A 21,913-nucleotide genomic window follows, 5' to 3' on the forward strand; every position below is an offset into this window, starting at 1 on the left:
ATGGCAAAATGTTTGGAGTGGAAGGGCTGAAAGAAAACGAGAAAAATATGAAAGCAACAAAACATAATAATGGAAGAGATAATATTGAAAGAGAATTCATAAAAAGGATACAATTAAAAAAACACAAGTAAAAGTTGGTGGGCCCACAATTCACTGAGGGGCATGTTAACACTGCTGTAGAAGTTCGGGCTCATGAAACTGCTTGAAAGAATTGTCTTGTGCAGAAAGGCCCATAGTCACAGCACTAATCTGCTACCGAGGCCCAGCCCCTCTGGCTCTTCATTGGAAGAATTTAACTGGAACTGAAGAAAGCTCAAAAAGTCACAAGGTGAAATACATAGGGGCAAGTCTAAAAGACTTTCTGAAACTTTGTATGACTTTTGTTGTCAATGTTTTTATAGTTTTCTTCACTGAAAACAAGTTGCGCAGGAGCTGACATAGATGAGAACTTGTTAGCCATGTGGAACATCTGCTTTCAATGATGTACAGTTACAGATTTAATTGATGGGGAGCTTTCTGCTCATTACACATGTTGCTTTGCTGCCTTGTGATCAGAAAGGTACTCAAAGCCTCTCTGATGAGCTTGCCCTGCAGCTCTCTCCCAACAGGCGACTGTAACTATGCTGTGCCAGCTTCATGTCTGTGTCTCTTCTGTCTCATTCAGTTTCTGAGTCATTCTTTTCAGCAATCTCACTTGTCAAGTTTTTTTGAAGAGTGAAATTTAGGCAAAAAATGCAGGCATCTCCTTCCTGAAATAGGAAGAAATGTACTGACCTGAAGTGTTATTTTATGTCTCTTTCCACATTCCTGATTTTCAACGTTTTCTGGTTTTGTGTGGAAGCTGTTGACCAGAGGGGAGCATCTAGACCCACCTAACCACTTGACATTGGGTCCAGATGCTCCCCTTCAAAGTACTAGTGGCTTGTAAAATTTCAATCTGAGTGCAGACATGAGAAACCACCGCAGGTTAAAGGAGAAAAATCTTCTTCGAGTGATTTTAAGTTTGGGATTAGAAAAAAAATCAAAACACTGGAAAGGCTCAGCAGGTTAGGCAGCATCTGTGGAAAGAGAAAAAGAATGAACTTTTCAGGTCAAAGATCCTTCGCCGGGGCTGGAAAGAAGAAAATAGGTTAGTTTTAAGTGCAGCGAGGGTGAGGGAGTGATGGACAGGACAGAGGGAATATCTCTGATAGGTAAAGCTAAGGGATAAACTGTTGATTTTGGTAAGTTGATGACAACAGTTGGAGAGAATATGGGTAAAGGATTTTAAAGCTGTGAAATGAGGACAGTTAGAGTACATACTGAGGAATGTAAAAACTGCAAAATGCAGAACTGTAGGAAATGCCTGGCAGGTCAGGCCACAGTACTGGAGAGAGGAAAATTGACCCAATATTACAGCAGAACTGTAAGGAGAAAGTGGGTTACCTGAAGTTGTCGAATTCGATATTGAGTCTGGAAGGCTGCAACGTGTCCAGGTGGAAGGAGAGATGCTGTTCCTCAAGCTTATGTTGTGCCTTATTATAAGGAGGCCACAGGCAGATAGGTCAGAGTAGGACTGGGATAAAGAATTAACGTGGCAGGCAACAAGTAGTTCAGGATTGCTTCTCTGTAATTTAAAACTAACTAGTCTTCAACCTGAAATGTTAATTCTGTTTCTTTTTCCATCGATGCTGCATAATCTGCAGAACGTTTCCAGCATTTTCTGTTTTTATTTCAGATTTCCAGCATCGACAGTTCTTTGATTTTCGTTTTTGCTGGGGTTGATTGTAGAGGTTCACACCTGTGATATCTATGGCTCAAAGTCAACAAACCGATAAACATTACTGATCCACTCAGCTGTTTGCTTTAATCCTAAAAACTCACAGTGTGGTGGTAAGCCTGGAAATTTAATTGTAAGGCACTGGTTTCTGTGGTGAAAATGAGTGCTGACTGGCATGTAACTTATGTAAACTAATTTTTCTTTAGTGCATGCTGCTTGTTAAATTAGTTAAGGCCCTTGTTTAAGTTTTCCAGGGTAGATACCTGAAACTAGGCTGGCCTGTTTCCTATGCAATTCAAGGTCTTAACACCAGTTTTAAACATTGTTCTCATTTTTAATCCATTCTGATCACTGAAGGCTGCAAATGAAGGTACAATATGTTGAGAATAATTTACTTACCTGTACGAATAGGACTTCACATTATGGGCTGCTGCTAAACACTGGTCTCCTCTCTCCTGATCTCTCTATCTTCCAGATTCTTGTGGACCTATTGCTGGGATCTGGGATTCTCAAAATAAATACAAAGACATTGGCGGCAAATTTGCAGAAATATTAAGCCATTACTTTTCCTCAATATTTGCCAACAGTGTAAACATGACACAAGAACAGAAGTGGAACAATAAGAACAAATCTTTCACTGTACCTTGGTACAAATGACAATAATAAACCAATACCAATTAGAATAGAAATAAGAGTAGGGCACTCAGTCCTCCGCACCTGCTCTGCCACTCAATAAAAAAAAGCTGATTTTTTACCTTAATACCATTTTACTGTCCTGTGCCCATATCCCTTTACTTCATTGATGACCAAAAATCTATTAATCTCTGTCTTGAATATAATCAGTGACTCTATAACACACTTGGGTAGGGAATTTCAAAAGTTCACAATTCTCTGGGGGAAGAAATTTCTTCCTATCTCTGTCCTGAAAGACTCCTTATTTTAAGACAGCGACTCCTCATTTTAGACATCCTAGCCAGTGGAAACATTGTTACTGCATCTACCCTGTCAATCCCCATAAGAACTTTGTCTGTTTCAATGAGACGGTCTCTCATTCGACAAACTCAAGAGAGTATAAGGCCCCTCTGCTTAATCTCTGCACAAAGGATAAACCTCCATCCTAAGAATCAATCCAGTGAACCTTCTATTGCAAGTGTAGTATATTCTTCCTTCGGTAGGAAATCAGAACTGTCAACAATATTTCTGGTGATGTCCCTATATGGAACTGAAATCCGCCTGCAATAAAGGTCTAAACATCATTTCCTTCTGCAAGTTAATAGGTGATTGAGAAGATGAGTTGGGGCAGAGAAAAAGGGATAAACTCAAACTAGTTATACTTAGAGATAATTAATTTACTTAGTTGAACGTAGATCAAGGAGAAATCTCAGTGGTCTTCCATATTGTATATAAACACATACAAATATAGAACACTACAGCACAGCACAGGCCCTTTGGCCCACAATGTTGTGCCGACATTTTATCCTGTTCTAAGATCGACCCTTCCCTCCCACATAGCCACATATAAATACATATGTATAGATTACATATATAAATAACAACATTATAAAAATCAGGTCTAGATGGATTATATTTTCACATACTAAAAAAGCTAAGAAAATGATAAAAGAACAACTGTGTATAAACTTTTGTTGAAAGTATAATTAAGGAACTGATAATTCATAAATTTACAGAGTGAGAGAGGTCAAATCTGGAGAGATTAACATTGAAGGCAGGAAAAATAGTGAAATCACTATTCAAAGGTGTGTAGAAATACATCTAGAAACATTAAATATAATAAACAAGTCAATGTGGATTTCAAAATGGAATGTCATGTTTGTCGAATGTAATTGAATGATAAAGAAATAGCAGAAAGTATAAATGGGATAATACAAGGGATATCATACCATGGAGGGTTACAACAAAGAAATTATTAGATCATTATGCATGCGCCTGAATGAACTGTTCAATTATTCCCACATTCTGTCCCCATGGGCAGAAGGTGGGATCAGCATTGGGCACAGTGCGCTCACCATTTACATAGACAAATAGGACTCCGGAGTCAGAAGTACAATTTCAAAATTTGTTACTTAGAACAGTACAGCACAGGAATATGCCCTTTGGCCCACAATGTTGTGCGAACACAGGGCCAAATTAAACTAAGTCTCTGCTGCCTGCACATGATCCATATCCCTCCATTCCCTGCATATTCATGTTTATCTAAAAGCCTTTTAAGCCGCACTATTGAATCTGCTTCCACCACTACCCCATCAGTCTGTTCCAGGCACCTACTACTTTCTGTGTAAAAAAAAATTTGCCCCGCATATCTCCCCCCACCCCCCCCCCCCCCCCACCGTACATCAATGTCCTATAGTACCTGATTTCTTTTTATCTTGGCAAAAAGATTCTGGCTCAATCTTATCTATGCCTCGGGTCTCCCCTCAGTCTCCAATGCTCCAGAGAAAACAACCAATGTTTGTCCAACTTCTCCTTGTAGCTCATACCCTCTAATCCAGGCAGCATCCTGGTAAACCTCTACAGTACCTTCTCCAAAGCCTCCACATCCTTCCTGTAATGGGGAAACCAGAATTGCACACAATACTCCAAGTGCAGCCTAACCAAATTTTTATATAGCTGCAACATGACTTCCTTACTCTTATACTCAATGTCACGACCAATGAAGGCCAGCATGCCATACGCCTTCTTTACCACCCTATCTACTTGCAGCACGTTGAAGTTATTAGTTAATAATAAGAAAGACTGCAACAAACTACACTTGCAAATGAGTATATAAATGGAAAATGACTTGCATAGAAAGGAGGTAGTGCATTTTAGCAAGAGGACAACAAGGCTACATATTCCTTGTAAAACAAGAGCCCACATGAGAGAGGGGAAAAGATGTCTCGTGATATGGGTAGACAATACATTAAAGGTAGCAATGCTGATTACCAAGCCAGACAGATGCAAGAAGATCACTGGGATTAATTTCTGGAGGAATTGATCTAAACAAAAACCAAGATGATATTACACTGGTATACACATTTTAATATTTGTCTCAAACAAGTTTTAGGATGGGAAGCTATTAAACAAAAACACATTGTATTTTATTGCAAGAGGATTTGACTACAAGAGTAAAGATATCTTACTGCAATTATACAGGGCCTTGCTGAGACCACATCTGGAGTAATGTGTACAATTTTAGTCTTCATACCTAAAAAATATTATACTTTCAATAAAGGGAAGCAGTGAAGGCTTACCAGACTTATTCCTGGGATGGCAGACCTTTTGAGGAGAGGTGCAGGAACTTGGCTTCTGCAAGAGCTTTGAAGAATGAGAGATGATGGCATTGAAACTTACAACATTTGCATCAGACTTAGCAGAGTCCATATGGGGAGGATATTTCCCCTGTCTCAGGAGTTTAGGACTAGGGGTTGACCATTTAGAGTCAGATAAAGAGAAATTTCTTCATACAGATGGTGATGAGTGTTTGGAGTTCCCAAACCTGGTGGGCAGTGGAGGCTCGGTCATTGATGATATTCATTTCTCGATATTAAAGGAGACAAGAGATATGGTCAGGAAAAGAGCATTTTGGTATATTGGCCACGAATGGGATGAATGGTGGGGAAGACTTAGGGAGATAAATGGCCTCCTTCCCCTAATTCTCATGTTTTTATATCTAAATACATTATTGCACCTTCCACAAGTGCAAACAGAAATCTCTCTCAAGAATTAAAAATAATGACTTTCCAATTCCACAGTGAAACATGGCAATTGGCCTCCAGTAATTTCGCATGCCTTCCTCACTTGCTGCTCCAGGATCCCCCTGAATCCTGTGAGAACACCTTGGGTGAGCAGTTAGCAAGTGGGAAGGAGGGAATGCAGGATGGATGATACCATTCCATTCTAAAATGTCCACCTGCATGGCTGGACGTTTGCTGAGGTTCTTATACCGTCTTTTCTGACGGATCTAACAACTTCACTCTTCTTCCGCTCGGTTCCCACCAACCCTGCAGGGTTTTATCCCAACAAACGATTGGAACTAAAGGCAATCGAGTAGAAGGGGAAATCACAACGGTCATAAAATCCACTAAAACAGCAACAGACAGCAGACTTTTGCAAAATAGGCAAACTGCTGGAGGAACTCAGTGGGTCGAGCAGCATCTGTGGGAGGAAAGGAATTGCTGCTCGACCCGAGTTCCTCCAGCAGATTGTTTGTTACTCCAGATTCCAGCATCTGAAATCTCCTGTGTCTCCATTTGCAACGTAAAGCTTGACTGAGAGCCAGAACAAAATATAGGAAATGACTATAGTTTAGCTTCATTGTTTGATTAGGTTCAGGAAGAATTGCCTTTGGGGTTAGAGCATGCAGGAAACCGCGTTAAGCAGGGACTCTGCCCAGATTTTTATTTCAGTCCTTTAAGAAATATCTACTGTTCAGGCTGTGTTCACAATTTTACCAAAAATTGCCTTTGTTTTGTCGGCTGTGTTTTATATCCACAGTCTCCCTCCTGTGTCATGTTTGAGGTTGTAATAGGATGAACATTGGTGTCAGTTTAAGTTGGAAGCAGATTCCAGCTCTCGAAAGACAGCCCATTAAACCGCCCAGCTCACACCAGGCTGATTATCCCGGGGCCGGGGAATCTTCAAGCTGCCTCTTCCTTCCTTTTATTCAGCCCTGCGGCTGTGACCAGCTAAAGTGGGCGCTTGTGCTTCGGCCACCAAGTAATTGTTCAGGTCAGTGTTGTTTCAGGATTTAACATTTTCCTCTCCACGTTTCCGAAAAGAACAGTAATTTGTGCAACATGCAGACGATAAAAGAAGAATTCCCTCTGATGTGTTCTGGAAGAACACGGTTACTTAGTAAATTGTTTTCCTTCCCTAGAATGTTCCTCTTCCTGGCCGTGTTGGTATTGCCGCTCGACGTGTGCCGTGTTGCCACTCAGCTGCCAACCTGCGCTTTCTACCTGAGCAGTAAGTAGTTTATCGTGCTGTTTCTTGGATAACTGAGCGTTAAGAAAACAATCTGTATTTTTCCATCACATACGAGTGGACATTGCCACTTAGGATAGCTGTCAGCCGCTTTACCTGCTTTACTATAGCAATTACAAAGATTGCAAGTATCATGTATAACAGTCAAATAAACCTGGTCCTTAGTACTGGCAATTTTCAGATTACATCATAAAAGTCCTGTAACGTTTTAAAATTGGGGAAAACCTTTAACAAGCGAGAAGCCAATTGCATTGAATTTTAAAAAAAGAATATTTTTTAAACGGTGAAAAGGCAGCAGTAGAGGTCCAAATAAAATTGAACATTAATCAGAAAATGACAAGGTTAAACACAAAAATAATCATAAGGGCTAATGAAATGTTGGCCTTTCTGTCTAGAAGACTTGAATACATGTGGTTTGAAGTCTTGCTGCAGCTATACACCTGAATTGAATTGTACCTGGGCTCCATAAGTCAAATTACACAGAGAGGCCGTCCATTGGCTGGAGAACCTAGGACGAGGGAGATGGGCTGAAATTTGGAGCCAAGCCTTTCAAGAATGGTTACGAAGCACTTCAACATGCAAAGTGGTATGGAATATGGAACTTTCCATTGCAATTGACACTAGGTGCAATGTTAATTTAAAATCTGAGTTCTGTAGATTTGTGTTAACCCAACATATTAAGGGATATGGAGAGAAGGCAGATGTTAGGTCATGAATCAGCCATGATCTCATTGAATAGCAGTTCAGGCTACAGATGACCCACTGGATTTCCCATGTTCCTACAGCAGTCCTTTCGATTTGTGTTTGTATTGAGTGAGGAGCTCATGAAAATGAAAGTTCAGCTTCCAGTGAATGAATAAAATACTCTGAAATCCCACAACAATGGTCAAGCATTGACGAAACCACATCTGGAGTAATCTGCATAGCATTTGTCTCTATATTTAAGGAAGGGTGTGAATGCATTGGAAGAAGTTCAGAGAAATTTGCTGGACTAATAACTGCAAATGTATGGGTTGTCTTATGAGGAAAAGTTGGACAGCGTGGAGTTGTATATGTTGAAGTTTAGAACAGTGAGAGAGAGACTTGACAGAAACAGATAAAATTCTCCTCACCTCATCTCTGGTTCTTTTGCTAATTGCTTCTGCTTACCAATTCTTCTGCCACTAGAAACAGTTTTTCTTTATTCAGTCATAAACCTCCATGATTTTAAAAGTGTTATTAAATATCTTCATACCAAAGGAAAAATCCTCATACCTAGGGAGAAATATGACAGCTTCTTTAGTCTTGTCACAAAACTGAAGCCACACATCACCTGCACTATTCTAATAAATCTCCTCTGCACTTTAAAACCTTGAAATCCTTTTGAAGCTAGAGATAGCAAAGGTCTGATGAGGGTTTCAGCAGCAGGAGCTGAGGAAAGAACTGAGCAAGACAGTATTATGGAGAATGAATTAGGTAATCTTAATGATGGCATGATTATTGGGTTCAAGGTCAAATATAACACGAAGATTGTGAACAACTTGGTTCAGCCTAAGACAGTTCCCCAGGAGGGAGCCAAAGACAATGGATTTAGTTTCCCAAATGTTTGAGGGAGATTTTTACTTTCTTCTCCAATATTGCGGGACATGCAGAGACAAGAGAGTGCCAATGAGATGGAGCAGTGTATTATTACCTTCCGTAGGTGTACAAACTGATGGTGTATTTTCCATCATGTGCCAAGGGACAGAATCTAGATTTGAAATAGGAGGGGCCAAGGATTCATTTTTGGAGGATGTTGACAGTTTTAGTGTGGGATGAGATTTGCCTTTGTCACAGTCATGCATGATTCAATTTGTGACTTTGCTTAAAGCTATTTTAGTACAGTGGAATGGGTAGAAATTTAATTGGAGGGATGGAGTTCTGGTAAAGATTGGGATGTAATTGTAATGTGATAGCCCAGTGAAGGTCTTTGGGGAGGAATGGGAGGTCAGAGAAGGTGTTGGGATTTGCAAGGCAAAGAGATCAAGGATTGATATTTTTGAGGAATGATGATTGCAGATTTGAAACAGAGGAGAGGCAATCAGTAACAATATCAACCAGTATGCAAACCAGGGAGGGAAAATGGATGGCTTGCAGTACTATGGGAATAGAACTGTGGAGCAGGAAGGAGATTTCATGGACAGGATGAACTTGGAGAGGGCTTCTCCTAAAATTAGAGAGAGCCATAAGTTCAGGAGTAGCACATACGGCAAGGTGGGTTGGGAGGTCGGGGTCAGGGACAGGGGTGATAAAGGAGCTGGAGTTATGGATCCAATCTGAAAACACCTACTACTTTCCAATTTATGACTTTTAAGTAATGTTGTACTCACATTATCCCTACTCCTTTAATGCACCATGTGCTTAAGCTTTGTTAACCTCTTTTATCTGATACTTTATCGATCATCTTTAGAAAGACTTCAAATATAGTAATGCACTGCCTTTACCAGTTCTCTAACCTTTGCTCCATGTGAATACGACAGGTGTGTGAAATCATGGAATTACCTTTCCATTTCACAATGTTGAAGAAATCCAAGGATCTCATGCATTCAATTATCTACTGAGTGATACTGATTATTGCATAAGACCATAAGACCCCAAGATATAGGAGCAGAATTAGGCCATTCAGCCCATCAAGTCTACTCTGCCATTCAATCATGGCTGATTTTATTTTCAACCCCATTCTCCCGCCTTCTCCCTGTAACCGTTAACCCCCTTACCAATCAAGAACCAATCAATCTCTGCCTTAAATACACCCAATGACTTGGCCTCCATAGGTTTTCATCACTCTGGCTGAAGAAATCCTCCTCAACTCCATTTTAAAGGTACGTCCCTTTATTCTGAGGCTGTGCCCTCAGATCCTAGACTATCCTACTAATGGAACCATCCTCTCCACATTCACTCTATCCAGGCCTTTCAATATCCAGTTGGTTTCAATGAGATCTCCCCTCATTCTTCTGAACTCCATTGAGTACAAGCCCAAAGACATCAGACGCTCCTTATGGGTTAAGCCTTTCATTCCTGGGATTATTCTTAATGACCTCCTCTGGACTCTCTCTAGGGCCAGCACATTTTTCCTTAGAAACAGGGCCCAAAATTGCTCAGGATTGTTGAAATCCTATGCTGTCCAATGGAAGGATGGAAACCAGTGCAATTTCAAGAAATTGGAATTACTTCATTTATTCAGAAATTAGCGATCAAGTTGATATTATAAATAGTGTGATTGTGACCTTTAATTTTATGAGCTTCTTTTCTAGGGTGATTTCAATGTAGTAGCTGTTAACATATAATTTTAAATATTCTTAAAGTAAGGAGCCTTCTAAAGAAAAAGATAATAACTCTCTGAAGGCTATAAAACACCATGTAGCAAAATCAAAATTATATCTGCAGTTTTTTTTCTTTAGTCTGAAATAGAATAGTAATTTCTTAAGTTCTGCTTTGTAATTTGCACTGGAAACAGACAAAAACTAATGTTAATTTGTGTTAAATGTTTGTGAAATATTTTCATATTTTTAGATATCTTAAAGTCTCATTAGTCATAGCTAATTCAGAGAACACAAGGGCTTTTCAATGGATCCTCTAATATCAAACAAATCTTTATTTGAAAATGAATCAGCGAAGAAATATTATACCTTCTAATGCAGCAGTCCAATTTTTGAAGTTTAATACAAAAAATGTACCAGATTATTAATGTGCAATTAATGGTGGAGATAGTGCAGCTATTTTATACTTATCTTGGCATAACTGTTGTGTTTTCCGAGCATACTTATGTCCGAACCCAAATGAGCCGAGGCTTTGTGCAAGTTTGTCATGAAATTCGTTCATGCTCGGACTGAGATGATAAAAACAGAAGCATAACAAGAATCCCCAAGTCTCATCTGAACACAATACCACCTGGCATTCGAAGATGAGATCTGGGAATTCTCGTTATACCTGCTGTTTTTATCATCTCAATGTATTACTTTGTTTGGTTTTGTAAGAAAAGGCAGATCCCAAAGGAATGTTAAAACATGATACCACTGCACAATGTGTTTAACATTTACTGCACTCTTACACTGGAGCAAGGCCATCATTAGTTGTTTCCAGCTGCGCCTCTCATGAGTTTTTAAGTTGTTTCTTACTCCTGAGATAAATACAATAACTTGACATCCTCTGTGAGTTTTACATCTGTGTGACTGCATAAGAAAAATTGGTACCTTGAATTGTTGGCATGTTTATCATTTTAAGTTTTGTCTTCATTGCAAACTGTGTGAAAACTATTAAGGTACATAACAAAGCATATCATGATATGGAAGTTAACAGATTGAACAAGTCGTGAAAAACTAATGAGAAAAAATATCCCTTAAGGAGATGATTTCAAACTAGTACATGTTTCTCAATTTCAATTTTTACATGACATGCTTTCTTTTCCTGCAGGGCGTCAGAGTGGTGTGTTTCATTATGATCAGCAGATTCGTTATTTCTCTTACTTTCCCTGCTGCCAAAATGCTTGTGAACGAGACTTTGGAGCTGTGATTGCAACTAGGGATCAACCTTCACACCGCCTTACCTTTCTGGACTAGAAGAATGCAGAGCAGGCTGGCTTTTGTCAGGAGAAGTTGGTTATCCCAGGATTCACAGAAATTGGAATTGTGGCCAAAACAGAGTAGGCATTATACTCATATGGAGTAAAAAAAACTTGCTTTGAAAAATGGGATGTGTATTGCTATAAACTTGATGATGACCTGCTCTGCTTATAATAAATTAATACAACCGGAAGGCAACATTTTTTGAACAGTAAATCAGTGAACACGTCACTGGTCACAACATTACTTTCCTCAAGGAAGAATGTTTCTAAGAAACAAGAAATGGCTAAACCAAATCTGACCAAGACAGAGAAGGATAAAAATGAAACAATTCAATTTTCAAATTCAACAGAACCATCCTTCTGAGTGAACAAAGTAAGGATCTATACAGTACAGAAATTTCAACTTCAGTAATATCTGCACAATCTTCAATTGCCTTTTCTGTCAACAATCCAGAAGCGGAGAGCAATAAGGAGCCTGTCAACTCTGATAAATGTTCAAAATGTAAGCATCCATTAGAAACTGAAGAAAAAGGCAAAGTTACTGCGGACTTTGATTATGTGTGAATTGTTCTACGTCTGAAATAATGAACAACTTGACCAGTGGGACTAAAAAATGAAAACCGATCTGAAGTGATAAGCAGTTTGTCCACAACTTCCACTTCAGAATTGTTACAAATTTGGAATGTGACTGTGGATGGATTTGCAGCCTCGAAAATAAATAATGATACAGGAGATGAAGACTTTATATCCTCTCAAGCTTTATCTAATCAGCAAAAGCTAATGGGGGTTAGTATCCCCACTGTTGGTCTTGAATCTGCTAATGCTGCAGCCAGCTCTGTGACTACACAAACAGTGCAACCAAATATGCCTTTGGTGACACTAAAACCTGCATCTCAAATATCACAGTTACAAGATTTATAACAGAAACCAGCAATAAATTAAGAAGACTAGTGACATATACATTTGACACAGAGTTACCTTCATCTTCCGTTGGGACTGTAACATCTGGACTGCCTTTGGAAGATGGTATTAATGACAAAAACCAAATGGCTTGAGACTAACAGCAGACTCTCTGAATGGATTAAAACAGTTCCCTTCATCAGATTCAAATGATTACACAATGGAAAAGTGTACATGTGATGGAATTAATAACACATACTCAGAGTTGAACCTGGAGAAGCCAGTTATAGAAATGAGGAAAAGGGGAAAAAATCAAATTGGCTTTTCGAGGAGGAGTTGGCCAGTTAGATTTTATTAACACAAACGGGGCAACACATTTGGGAAAAGCTCATAGAAAACCCAAGGTATTCACTACACATCTTCCAATTTTTCCAAGTACAATGTTCAGAATGAACAATACAGCGTTGCTGGAGAGGACTAATACAGGAGATAGTTTTCACCTTAAGGCACCTGAAATTGATAACATTCTGTATCTGAACGGAACAAAACAGAAGAATCAAGGTACAGATCAACTTGATTTAATCAGAAGAGGCAATACAGCCCTTTCAGAAATAAGAAGAAATTATAAGGCAGCAATAAATCATCTACAAATAACTGAGGCAAGCCTTCCACAAAATGCAGACACAAATATACAGCGGGCCACACCTAGTCCAGGTGAAGTAGCTTTTCCAGTAACATCCGCTGCTAGGATAAATGTAAAGCCTGTTACCTTCAAAGTAAGTGGTTTTTCACAAGCAGAGATGTCCAGCAAAGACCAGCTGGAGAAAGTAAATAAAGAATCAAACCTGATTATAAATAATAATGGAGAATTATTTGGGTCCAGAATGTATGATGGGGACCAACCTACGTGGAGCTAATCCGCATGATCCAGAATCACAATCAACAGTTAGTACAGAAAGAAATGCACAGATAGGTACAATCAGTGAAGTAAATACACTACAAAAAACTGAATACAGTACTGATCATGCATTAAAGTTGGTGCCAACAGCAAGTGGTTCAATCCTGTCCAGAATAATTACAGCTCAAGGCAGATTTCAGCAATCTATAAACAATGAAATGAAGGAATCAATCACATCTAATGTTCAGTCAACTGTTTCCAGTGGAGGTGCAAGAACAAATCAAATGGTTCTGGCCCATCAGAAAGCAATGCAAAAGAGCCTTCCTCATACATTCATACACTTCCTTGAGGTTGTACAGCAGGATGTCACCTCAGATAAAGCTCCTGTCAGCATAACAACCGGTAAGAATTATTTACATATGATCGGAAATGATAACAATGTTCACTTTCTGGCAAATGCAGATACAACTACACACCAGGCAGTTGAAACTAATCCTAACATCTCAGAGCCATCTTTCATAATTAGTGGAAATAGCACAGTGCTGCAAAATTCTTCCGAAGGCATTGGTGGAGATATTTCCAGGCACATCCACTGGAGCATATGAAGGACGACAGGTAGCAGGGACAGAAGGAGTTCCATTACCAAAACAGCAAGTTGGCCCATATTTTTGTGAATCATTTGACGATGGAGAGTTTTTCCTCATTGGATGTAACCAATATTGCCAACATCACAGATGGACACCACTGAATCTTCATTGCCAGCTACATCATCTGCAAGTCCTGCATCTGCCACCAATGAATCATTAAAGGTCCATCAGATGAGCACTTTGAGCTCTCCAGCTGTCACCACGGAAATAATACCAAAAGGAGAAACAATACTTCATTCACTTCCTCATTAATGCCCTCAGGTAAATAAATATAAATTAAGTAATTGAATGTGCACGTCATTCCCAGGGAACGAACAGGTTCCATTTTTACAGATGTCCATAAGTCGATTTTGTCCATGTCAGAAAAATACACAAAAATCACTCAAACGGTAGCCATACCTCCCCTCTATTTTAACGAATGGCATCAAGGCACATAAGACTGTTAGCTTTGGCTATTTTCATGCAGTTTTTGCTGTTTAACATGCAACTAGTCTTTTTAGCAGTTTCACTAGACTGCAATACAAGAAATGCTGAAAATGCAGGTTCTTTGGAGAGAGAAAAGGATTAATTTTTCAAGAAGCTGACCTTTCATCATAAGTAGGGAAAGTTAGAAAGCAATCAAGGAGGGGGTGGGGAAGGTAGTGAAAGGGAATATCTGTGGTAGAGTGGAGAGCAAGAGAGGACATTGCAACAGATGGTCTTGATGGTTGGCTGAGAGAAGGTGGTGAAAGCTTATTGAATGTAATTCATCTTTCTGGGGGAAGTGCAAGTAGAGAGGAATGAGCGAGAGCAGAAAAGAGACATTTAAAAAGTGCTGGAACAATGAGATAAAGAACACAGCACTTGCTAGAAATCTGAAACATTGTGATTCTGGATCATGTGGATTAGCTCCAAGTAGGTTGATCACAATGCTGAAACTGCCCTGCAGGTCAGATTTTCTGGCCCTGAAATTTTTGGCTTTTCTAGTACAATGTATAATGCTTATTCTTCACCATTTTCACAGAATCCTTTGGTAAATTTGATTTGATTATTAGATTCAATAATCCTTTAAGATAGTGCTTTTTAGGTAAAGGAAGTAGGATGTGAATCATGAATAAGGGAGTTTTATAATTTTGTTATTCTGTGCATTATTAAAGCTATTTGTCCAGTGATACTTTGCTCCCAGTATCTCATTTTGAGTGTACATTGAGTGTTATAAAGATCATAATGTGCATTACGTGAAGATTTACATCAATATGCAGCACACAAAATGACCAAGCACACTGTGTTTGCTGTAGATTCATGTGGTGGTGTGATGAGACAATCTGAAGGAAGGTTTCAGACACCACACTATCCACAATCCTACCCAAGTAACATGGAGTGCACCTGGAGATTGAAGCTCCTCGGGATACCTCATCCGTTTTGGATTTTATTTCTTTGTTTATCGAGGAACACAAGGACTTGCAAGTATGACTATGTGGTTGTTTATGATGGCAAAGGACCCAACAAAGTGGAAATGGGCAGGTAACCACTGGACTTATGATTTATAAACACAGCAGTCTATAATAAAATATCACAGATATGTTAAAAAAGAATAATTAAGATGTGCAAGACAAATAATTTCTGTAAACAGAATGCTAGTCTTAGGGTGTAATGTATTGCATAATGTAAGAAATAATGCTTTTCATATAAAATTTATGAATGATAATAAATTTCATTGTATTGAATCATTTTATAAATATTTTGTGTCACAACCTCTTAAGGAAAATCATTCACAACCGTAACTATAGCAGATCTTGCAGCCACCTAATGGTTCTAGTACTGAGAAGTAGCTTAAAACTCTAAATTACACTGCAGAAAGCTATGAAATTGAATTCAATCAACTGGTCATTTGTGGGTTGACACTGAAAACTCAGAAAACCTGTTAGATTTTTGTAAAATCCCAGTTAGTTCACTAATGTCTTTCAAAGAGGGATTTGTTAGTTTGACTTCAACGGTCTAGCTCCAGTTCTTTGCTTCATGGTTTCTTTTTAATGATCATTAACAAGGCACAAGAATAAATTAAAAGAAATAACTAAATCAGCCATTTGGGCATTTGTATGAGTAGCTTATAAATTAATGAAATGTGATTCAACTTTGCCTAACTACTGGTTTTACTTACATTGAAGCATTAGCTGCAAACTAAAATTCTGCTTTTCCTGTTTAATCTTACAAATCAGATTCTGTGGATCTAAACTGCCACCACAGCTCCAGGGATCATCCAATACAATGAGCATCACAATGAGGTCCGACTCCTCTATGGAACTAGAGGGATTTTCAGCTCAGTTCAGCACTTTTCAAATCCCTGCAGGTAAATGTCAATCCAATGGAAGTCAACAAAATTTCCACACTATTGATTTGGAATTCACTTATGCTAGACTTTAGAAGCTGCCAACTAAGTTAACAGAAGCTAAAGTTCATGGTACATTTACTTTCTTGCTCTGTTACTTTTTATAGGTTATATTCATCTGGTTGGAGGAAAGAATATTTATGACGGCGTATTGGAAATTGAGTCTGATGGGCAATGGGGAGGAATATGTGCCAACCATTGGACCAATAGAGATGCCACAGTAGTGTGCCGCCAGCTGGGCTTCAGTGGACCTGCTTTAGCTGCAAGGTAAATAAGATACATCATCTGTCAATGTTGACTGTGGTATATGAAAGGCTGTTTTCATTCTTTGTACTTGCACAAGTAATACTAAAGCCCATGGCCCATAAATTCCTTCGCACAATTTTAAAATATATAGCAAATGAAAATTTAAAAAATCACATGGTGGATCTCTGAAATAAAAACAGAAAATGTTGGAAAAACTCAGTTCAGACAGTAGTCAATATTTTGGGTCTGATAATTTATGCCCATTTAACCTATCTCTTGCTATTTGCAGACCCTGAGCATTTTCCTCATAACTTGTTTTTCCACCAACCTTTGCATTGTCACCAGATTTAGCTACAATGCACCTCTTATGATCATAGATTGTAATGGCTGAGGTTCCAGCAGTGATCACTTTGACACTTTCACTAGCTATAGCTTGCCGACCTGAAAATGACCTATTTATCCCAGCCCTCTCTTTTCTATTAGTTAGCCAATCCTCTATCCAGGGTAATACAGAACATCCAATGCCAGGGTTCCTCTGTGTGCTATGATTGCTTTGCCTGTGAAGCCAGCGTCATGGCCTGACCTGCTGAGTGTTTCCAGCATTTTCTGCTTTTATTTCAGATTTCTAATAGAGTTGTACAGCACAGAAATAGGCCCTTTGGCCCAAGCATCCATGCTAACCTTTTTGCCCATCTGAGCTAATCCCATTTGTCTGTATTAGGTCTATATCCTTCTATGCCTTGCCTATTTAAGTGTCTGTCTAAATGTCTCTTAAACATAGTGATAGTATCTGACTCCACCACTTCCTCTGGCAGCAAATTCCAGATACCAACCACTCTCTGAGTAAAATCACCTTTAAGACTCCTTCCTCTCACGGTAAACCTGATATACCTACCAAAGGAAAAAGATTCTGACTATCTACCCATCCTATAATTTTGTATACCTCTATCAGGTCACCCCTCAGCCTCCTTTGCTCCAGAGAAAACAAACACAGCCTATCCAATTTCTACCCATAACTAAAATCTTCCAATCCAGACAATATTTTGGTGAACCACTCTCTCCAGTGCAATCTCATCCTTCCTATAGTTTGGTGACCAGACTTGCACACAATGTGTGGACTAACCAGTACTTTGTAAAGTTGCAACATAACATCCCAATTTTAATATTCTATTCCCTGATCAATGAAGGCAAGCATGCCGTATACCTTCTTTACCACCCTATCTACCTGTGTTGCCACTTTCAGGGAACTATGGACTTGAACCCTAAGGTCCCTCTGTTCATCAACATTCTTTAGTGCACTACTATTTACTATATATATGTCATACCCCAACTTGACTTCCCAAAATGTATATCAAACTTGTCGAGATTGTTCCATCTGCCAACAATCCACCCAAATTTCCATCTGACCAATATCCTGCTGTAGCCTTAGACAACCTTCCTCACTATCCACTATACCACCAACTTTCATGTTATCCACAAACTTACTCATCATACCTCCTACCTTCATATCCAAGTCATTAATATGTATCACATCAACAAGGGTCCCAGCACTAAAACGTTACACGTCTGGTCATGAAATGTTAACTCTTCCTCCCTCCACATTTATTATTTTTATTTTAGATTTCAACATCTTCATATTTTGCTTATTGATCACTGTCCCTCTGACTTTCCTAGCCTCAGGATCATTGCAGGCTGCTCACTTCTGCATTTGAAAGGTCACACAAACTTCACAGTCAAGGAAGGAAGACTTCATCAGCTTTTCCTTCAGCTCACAGGAGTATCAGAACACGCTCGGGCATTTGTCGGCATTACAGGCTTCTCTGACCACACTCATATCTTTATAGTGACTTCCTGTATAATCTCCTGCCCCAGCTCCATGGCTCCCCAGCACAATGAACATGCATCCTGCAGCATTGTCCTTGACCTATTGTTAAAGTCCCTGTGACCCCTTAGGAGAACTCATCAACACCCACCCCATGATTGCAGTATTCATTCATTGAATAGCTACACTCCCCTATAGCTGGAAGACTATTGCTGGTGTTGCAGTTTGTCCCTTTAAGAGTTGGCAGCAGGGATCGCACCAGTTGGGTCAATGCTGGTAGCTATAAGAATGTATTATACATCAGTGGAGAACACAATGCTGAAAGGGGCAGGGCAGTGTGTTATACAGGGAAACACAACAATGCTGTTTTGTGAACTTTACATTTAAAGACCTCTATCTTAATGTATCTTTCACAAAGAGTGCTGGGATGATCATAACACTGTTTTGATGCCATTGAAATATAGCAATTTCTAGCCCTATGTGGTGTCATCTTTTGGGAGCTATTAGTTCAAAATTAGTTATTCCTGAATTTCTCTGTTCACCTCCCTCGCAAAAGAATTGAAACACTGTGCTTACCTTGCCTTCAGAACTGTCATCATCTCAGAAGTATCAGGATAGAGATGGGATGTATTACAATAAATTACATTTTTATACCAAAACTGATTCACTCACCAGTGTTTGCAATTGCTTTCCAGATTAATGGGACAAAGACTAATGACTCTAAATGACTGCCTGAGTTTCTGCTGAACTGGTTAGGGGCTTTTTAGAGGGCAGTTTAGTTTTTGCGCCAGTACACAAGTTACTTCACAGCAAGTTTTAATATTGCAGTTATGATGAAGTGGTGGTAATATTAGTACAAGTCATTTTCTGAGATTGACCTACAGACACTCTCTGCAGCAGAATAACTTATGCTGATACTGGTGCATTAAATGCAAAAATGTTGTTTTCCAATATCATTCACCTTGCACAGATAATTTCTCCATCCAAGAGAAACTTTTAAAACATATAAAAAGGAAGGACTTAAAGAGCTTTGAGGTGGATAATGTTAGTTAGGGATAAATTGCATACTTTATTAAACTGCAGCTGAGGAGTTAAACGTTTCAAGAGAAAAGTTAACACTGTAGAGTAGTTGAGGTCAGTGTGACGAGAAGGGATACCTCCTTTAGAAATTCATCTTGTGTTGATAGCACTAAAAATGCAATTAAGCAGTGGCTACATGTTGCATTCCACGTCCAAAATTCAGCTCCATTGATTTCAATGGCTCCTGTTTTACGCCTCTCATGCTTTTGTTTTATTTTCAGGGTTGATGCAAGCCAGCAAAGTCCACAGACAGCTTCTCATATTAAATGTAGGGGAGATGAGGTGACATTGCAGGACTGTGACATCAAACCAAATGGTACATGTGCAATGGGAAAACGTGCAGCAGTGTTCTGCATGGGTGAGTTATCCTTGCCTGCTCTGTTCATCTCACATTGGAAATTTCTGAGGTTTGTACACTGACCTTACTGCTGGCTAGATGATAGGCTTACAAAATCAGTTTTTGGAAACAGTTCTCATCTGTTATTCCAAGAGGTACAAATGGAACATCCAAAGGTGCTTAATTTATTCATTGTGTGACACAACTTCTAGCTGAATATTTAAAAGGAAACAAAAATGCCAAATTTCTTCCATATCTTTTGTTTTATTCATCAACCATTTTGGTTCCTAGTGCCACAATCGAATCTTCTTCCCAAGTTTTCTATTAAAATGAATGTCCATAGAATTAAACACGCTATGAGCTAAAATCAATGCAAGAAGTTTTGTGAATAAATACAAGTTATAAAGTGAATATGCACTCTTTGTTGCTGAGTTATAAAGCAGAAATAATGTGGGATAGGATTATATGCTCCTGCACTCCTTACATTGATAGAGATAGACCATATTGAGCTAAACCAACTAATGGCAAATGAATATTGTCAAAAATAAAAATAAATTGGAAAATTTGACAGCATTGTTTTTGCTGGTTCATTATTCTATGCACTCTATACAGCCGCATGCAATGTGTTGTGCATGTAAGCTGTGTGATTTGCAATCATTTGTGCAGCCACACATGCTAATTGCATGTAATTTTGGGAGTAATTTATGAAATGTTGACTAATTGGCCCTATGTCCTGTCATAGAACTCTTGAGTTGGCAGTTCACATGTGAAATCACTGCTGGTTTGGTGTGGGTGAATTGGTCTGAAGACATTTAGACACATGGAAGTGAGACCTCTGTTTCTCTGTTGATGTCCAAGAGGTTGTGGTGACTGGGCAGGCATCCAGAGAGAGGATCAGAGCACTCAGGCTCACCCCCAGTGCACACCCTTCCTCCCAAACTATGAGGCCTCATGTGAATAATAACCAAAAATCTGATCCATTGTTTCATCAGAGCTGACTGGAACCATGTCTCCGGTATCAAACTTGCCAATATTAATGCAAGTAAAGAATAGCCTCTTTAATCATAGTCAGTCGAGGCTGTTTTCCTGTTAATGCCAAGACTGTTTCCTGGCTGCTCATCTGCAGTCCAGTGTTGGGACAATTGAGTTAAATGTGTGATCGCAATGAATGTGGAGCGAAGGATTTTTCAACTTCCAAACACATTTGCCAGATTGTAGGGAATGCAGGACTGAGCAGTGAAATTGTACCTAAAAAAAAAAGATTAGGGAAACATTTCAAAGCATGAAAATTGCAAATACCACCATGGCAAACCAGATATTGGATAATAAGTGATAATGATTTTAGAGGAAGCAACTGGATAAAAAGATATCACTAACATCTTACTTTGAACTTGTAATAGTTATGGAGTCCTGTGCAGCCTTAAAGAGTGCAGGTGTTCGAGAGTCTGGGATCTTCACCATTGATCCTGATGGTGTGGACGGTGGAGTTGATCCTTTCCCCGTGGAATGTGACATGATCTCTGACTCCACAACAGGTTAGTATTCCACACTGACTCGTTTCTAATTTTTATCAACTAATTGTTGTGCTCTGTTGAAGAAGTAAGTAGGAAACAATGAGATAAATTCATCACACAGAATGTGCTCGTATTCAGGTTAATTTAAAACATTATCATATGTATGTAACCTGATTCTGTGAGGCAGCCACATTACAACTAATGCCCAACTAATAATTCTTATCTTGTTGAATGAAGAAATAAAAAGGGATCTGTCATCATAAAAGGTGTCTCCGTTTTAGATGGTGCCTCAGGGTTGAGGATGACTTGCTTCCACTGCGAGGCTGTTGATGCCAATGTGGTGCATGAGGCAGGAGGTGTTCGATAGGGTGGGTGGGTGGATAGTGTGGGAGTCGGTGCGCTCCATTAGTCCTTTCTTGCTGGGCATCTGCGTGCTTCCCACAAAGAGTCTTGAAGCTCTCATGCCATTCTCCGTGCTTCTGAACTTGGATCAATCAGGATCCAGTGATTCTCATGAGTCAGTAAGGATGTTACATTTTTTCAAGGAGACTTTCAAAACATCCTTGAAGCACTTCCTCCGTACACTTGATCATCTCTTACCATAACAGAGTTCAGAATAGAGTGCCTGTTTTGGCAGTCTGGCGTTCATCACGTGAAAAATATGCCCTGCCCATCAGAGTGACTGAGTGTAATAGAACCTCAGTTTTGAGGATACAGGCGACCCCTGCATTATGGAGGGGTTGCATTCCTAGAAAACTGCCTGCTGGCAGAGGATCA

General features: G+C 39.3%; 1 protein-coding gene across 1 annotated transcript; it reads left to right on the forward strand.

Annotated features, from left to right (window-relative positions):
* The first annotated feature begins 11,307 nt into the window (after positions 1 to 11,307).
* On the forward strand, positions 11,308 to 21,162 carry LOC127570563 (deleted in malignant brain tumors 1 protein-like). The gene is made up of 6 exons (XM_052016231.1): positions 11,308 to 14,030; positions 15,047 to 15,272; positions 15,968 to 16,098; positions 16,245 to 16,404; positions 19,507 to 19,643; positions 21,023 to 21,162. Exons 1-6 carry the CDS (start codon positions 14,021 to 14,023, stop codon positions 21,160 to 21,162), a joined length of 804 nt encoding a protein of 267 aa, XP_051872191.1. The 5' UTR covers positions 11,308 to 14,020.
* Positions 21,163 to 21,913: the final 751 nt, after the last annotated feature.

The sequence above is a fragment of the Pristis pectinata genome, chromosome 5 (genome assembly GCF_009764475.1).
Source record: "Pristis pectinata isolate sPriPec2 chromosome 5, sPriPec2.1.pri, whole genome shotgun sequence".
Lineage (NCBI taxonomy): Eukaryota > Metazoa > Chordata > Chondrichthyes > Rhinopristiformes > Pristidae > Pristis > Pristis pectinata.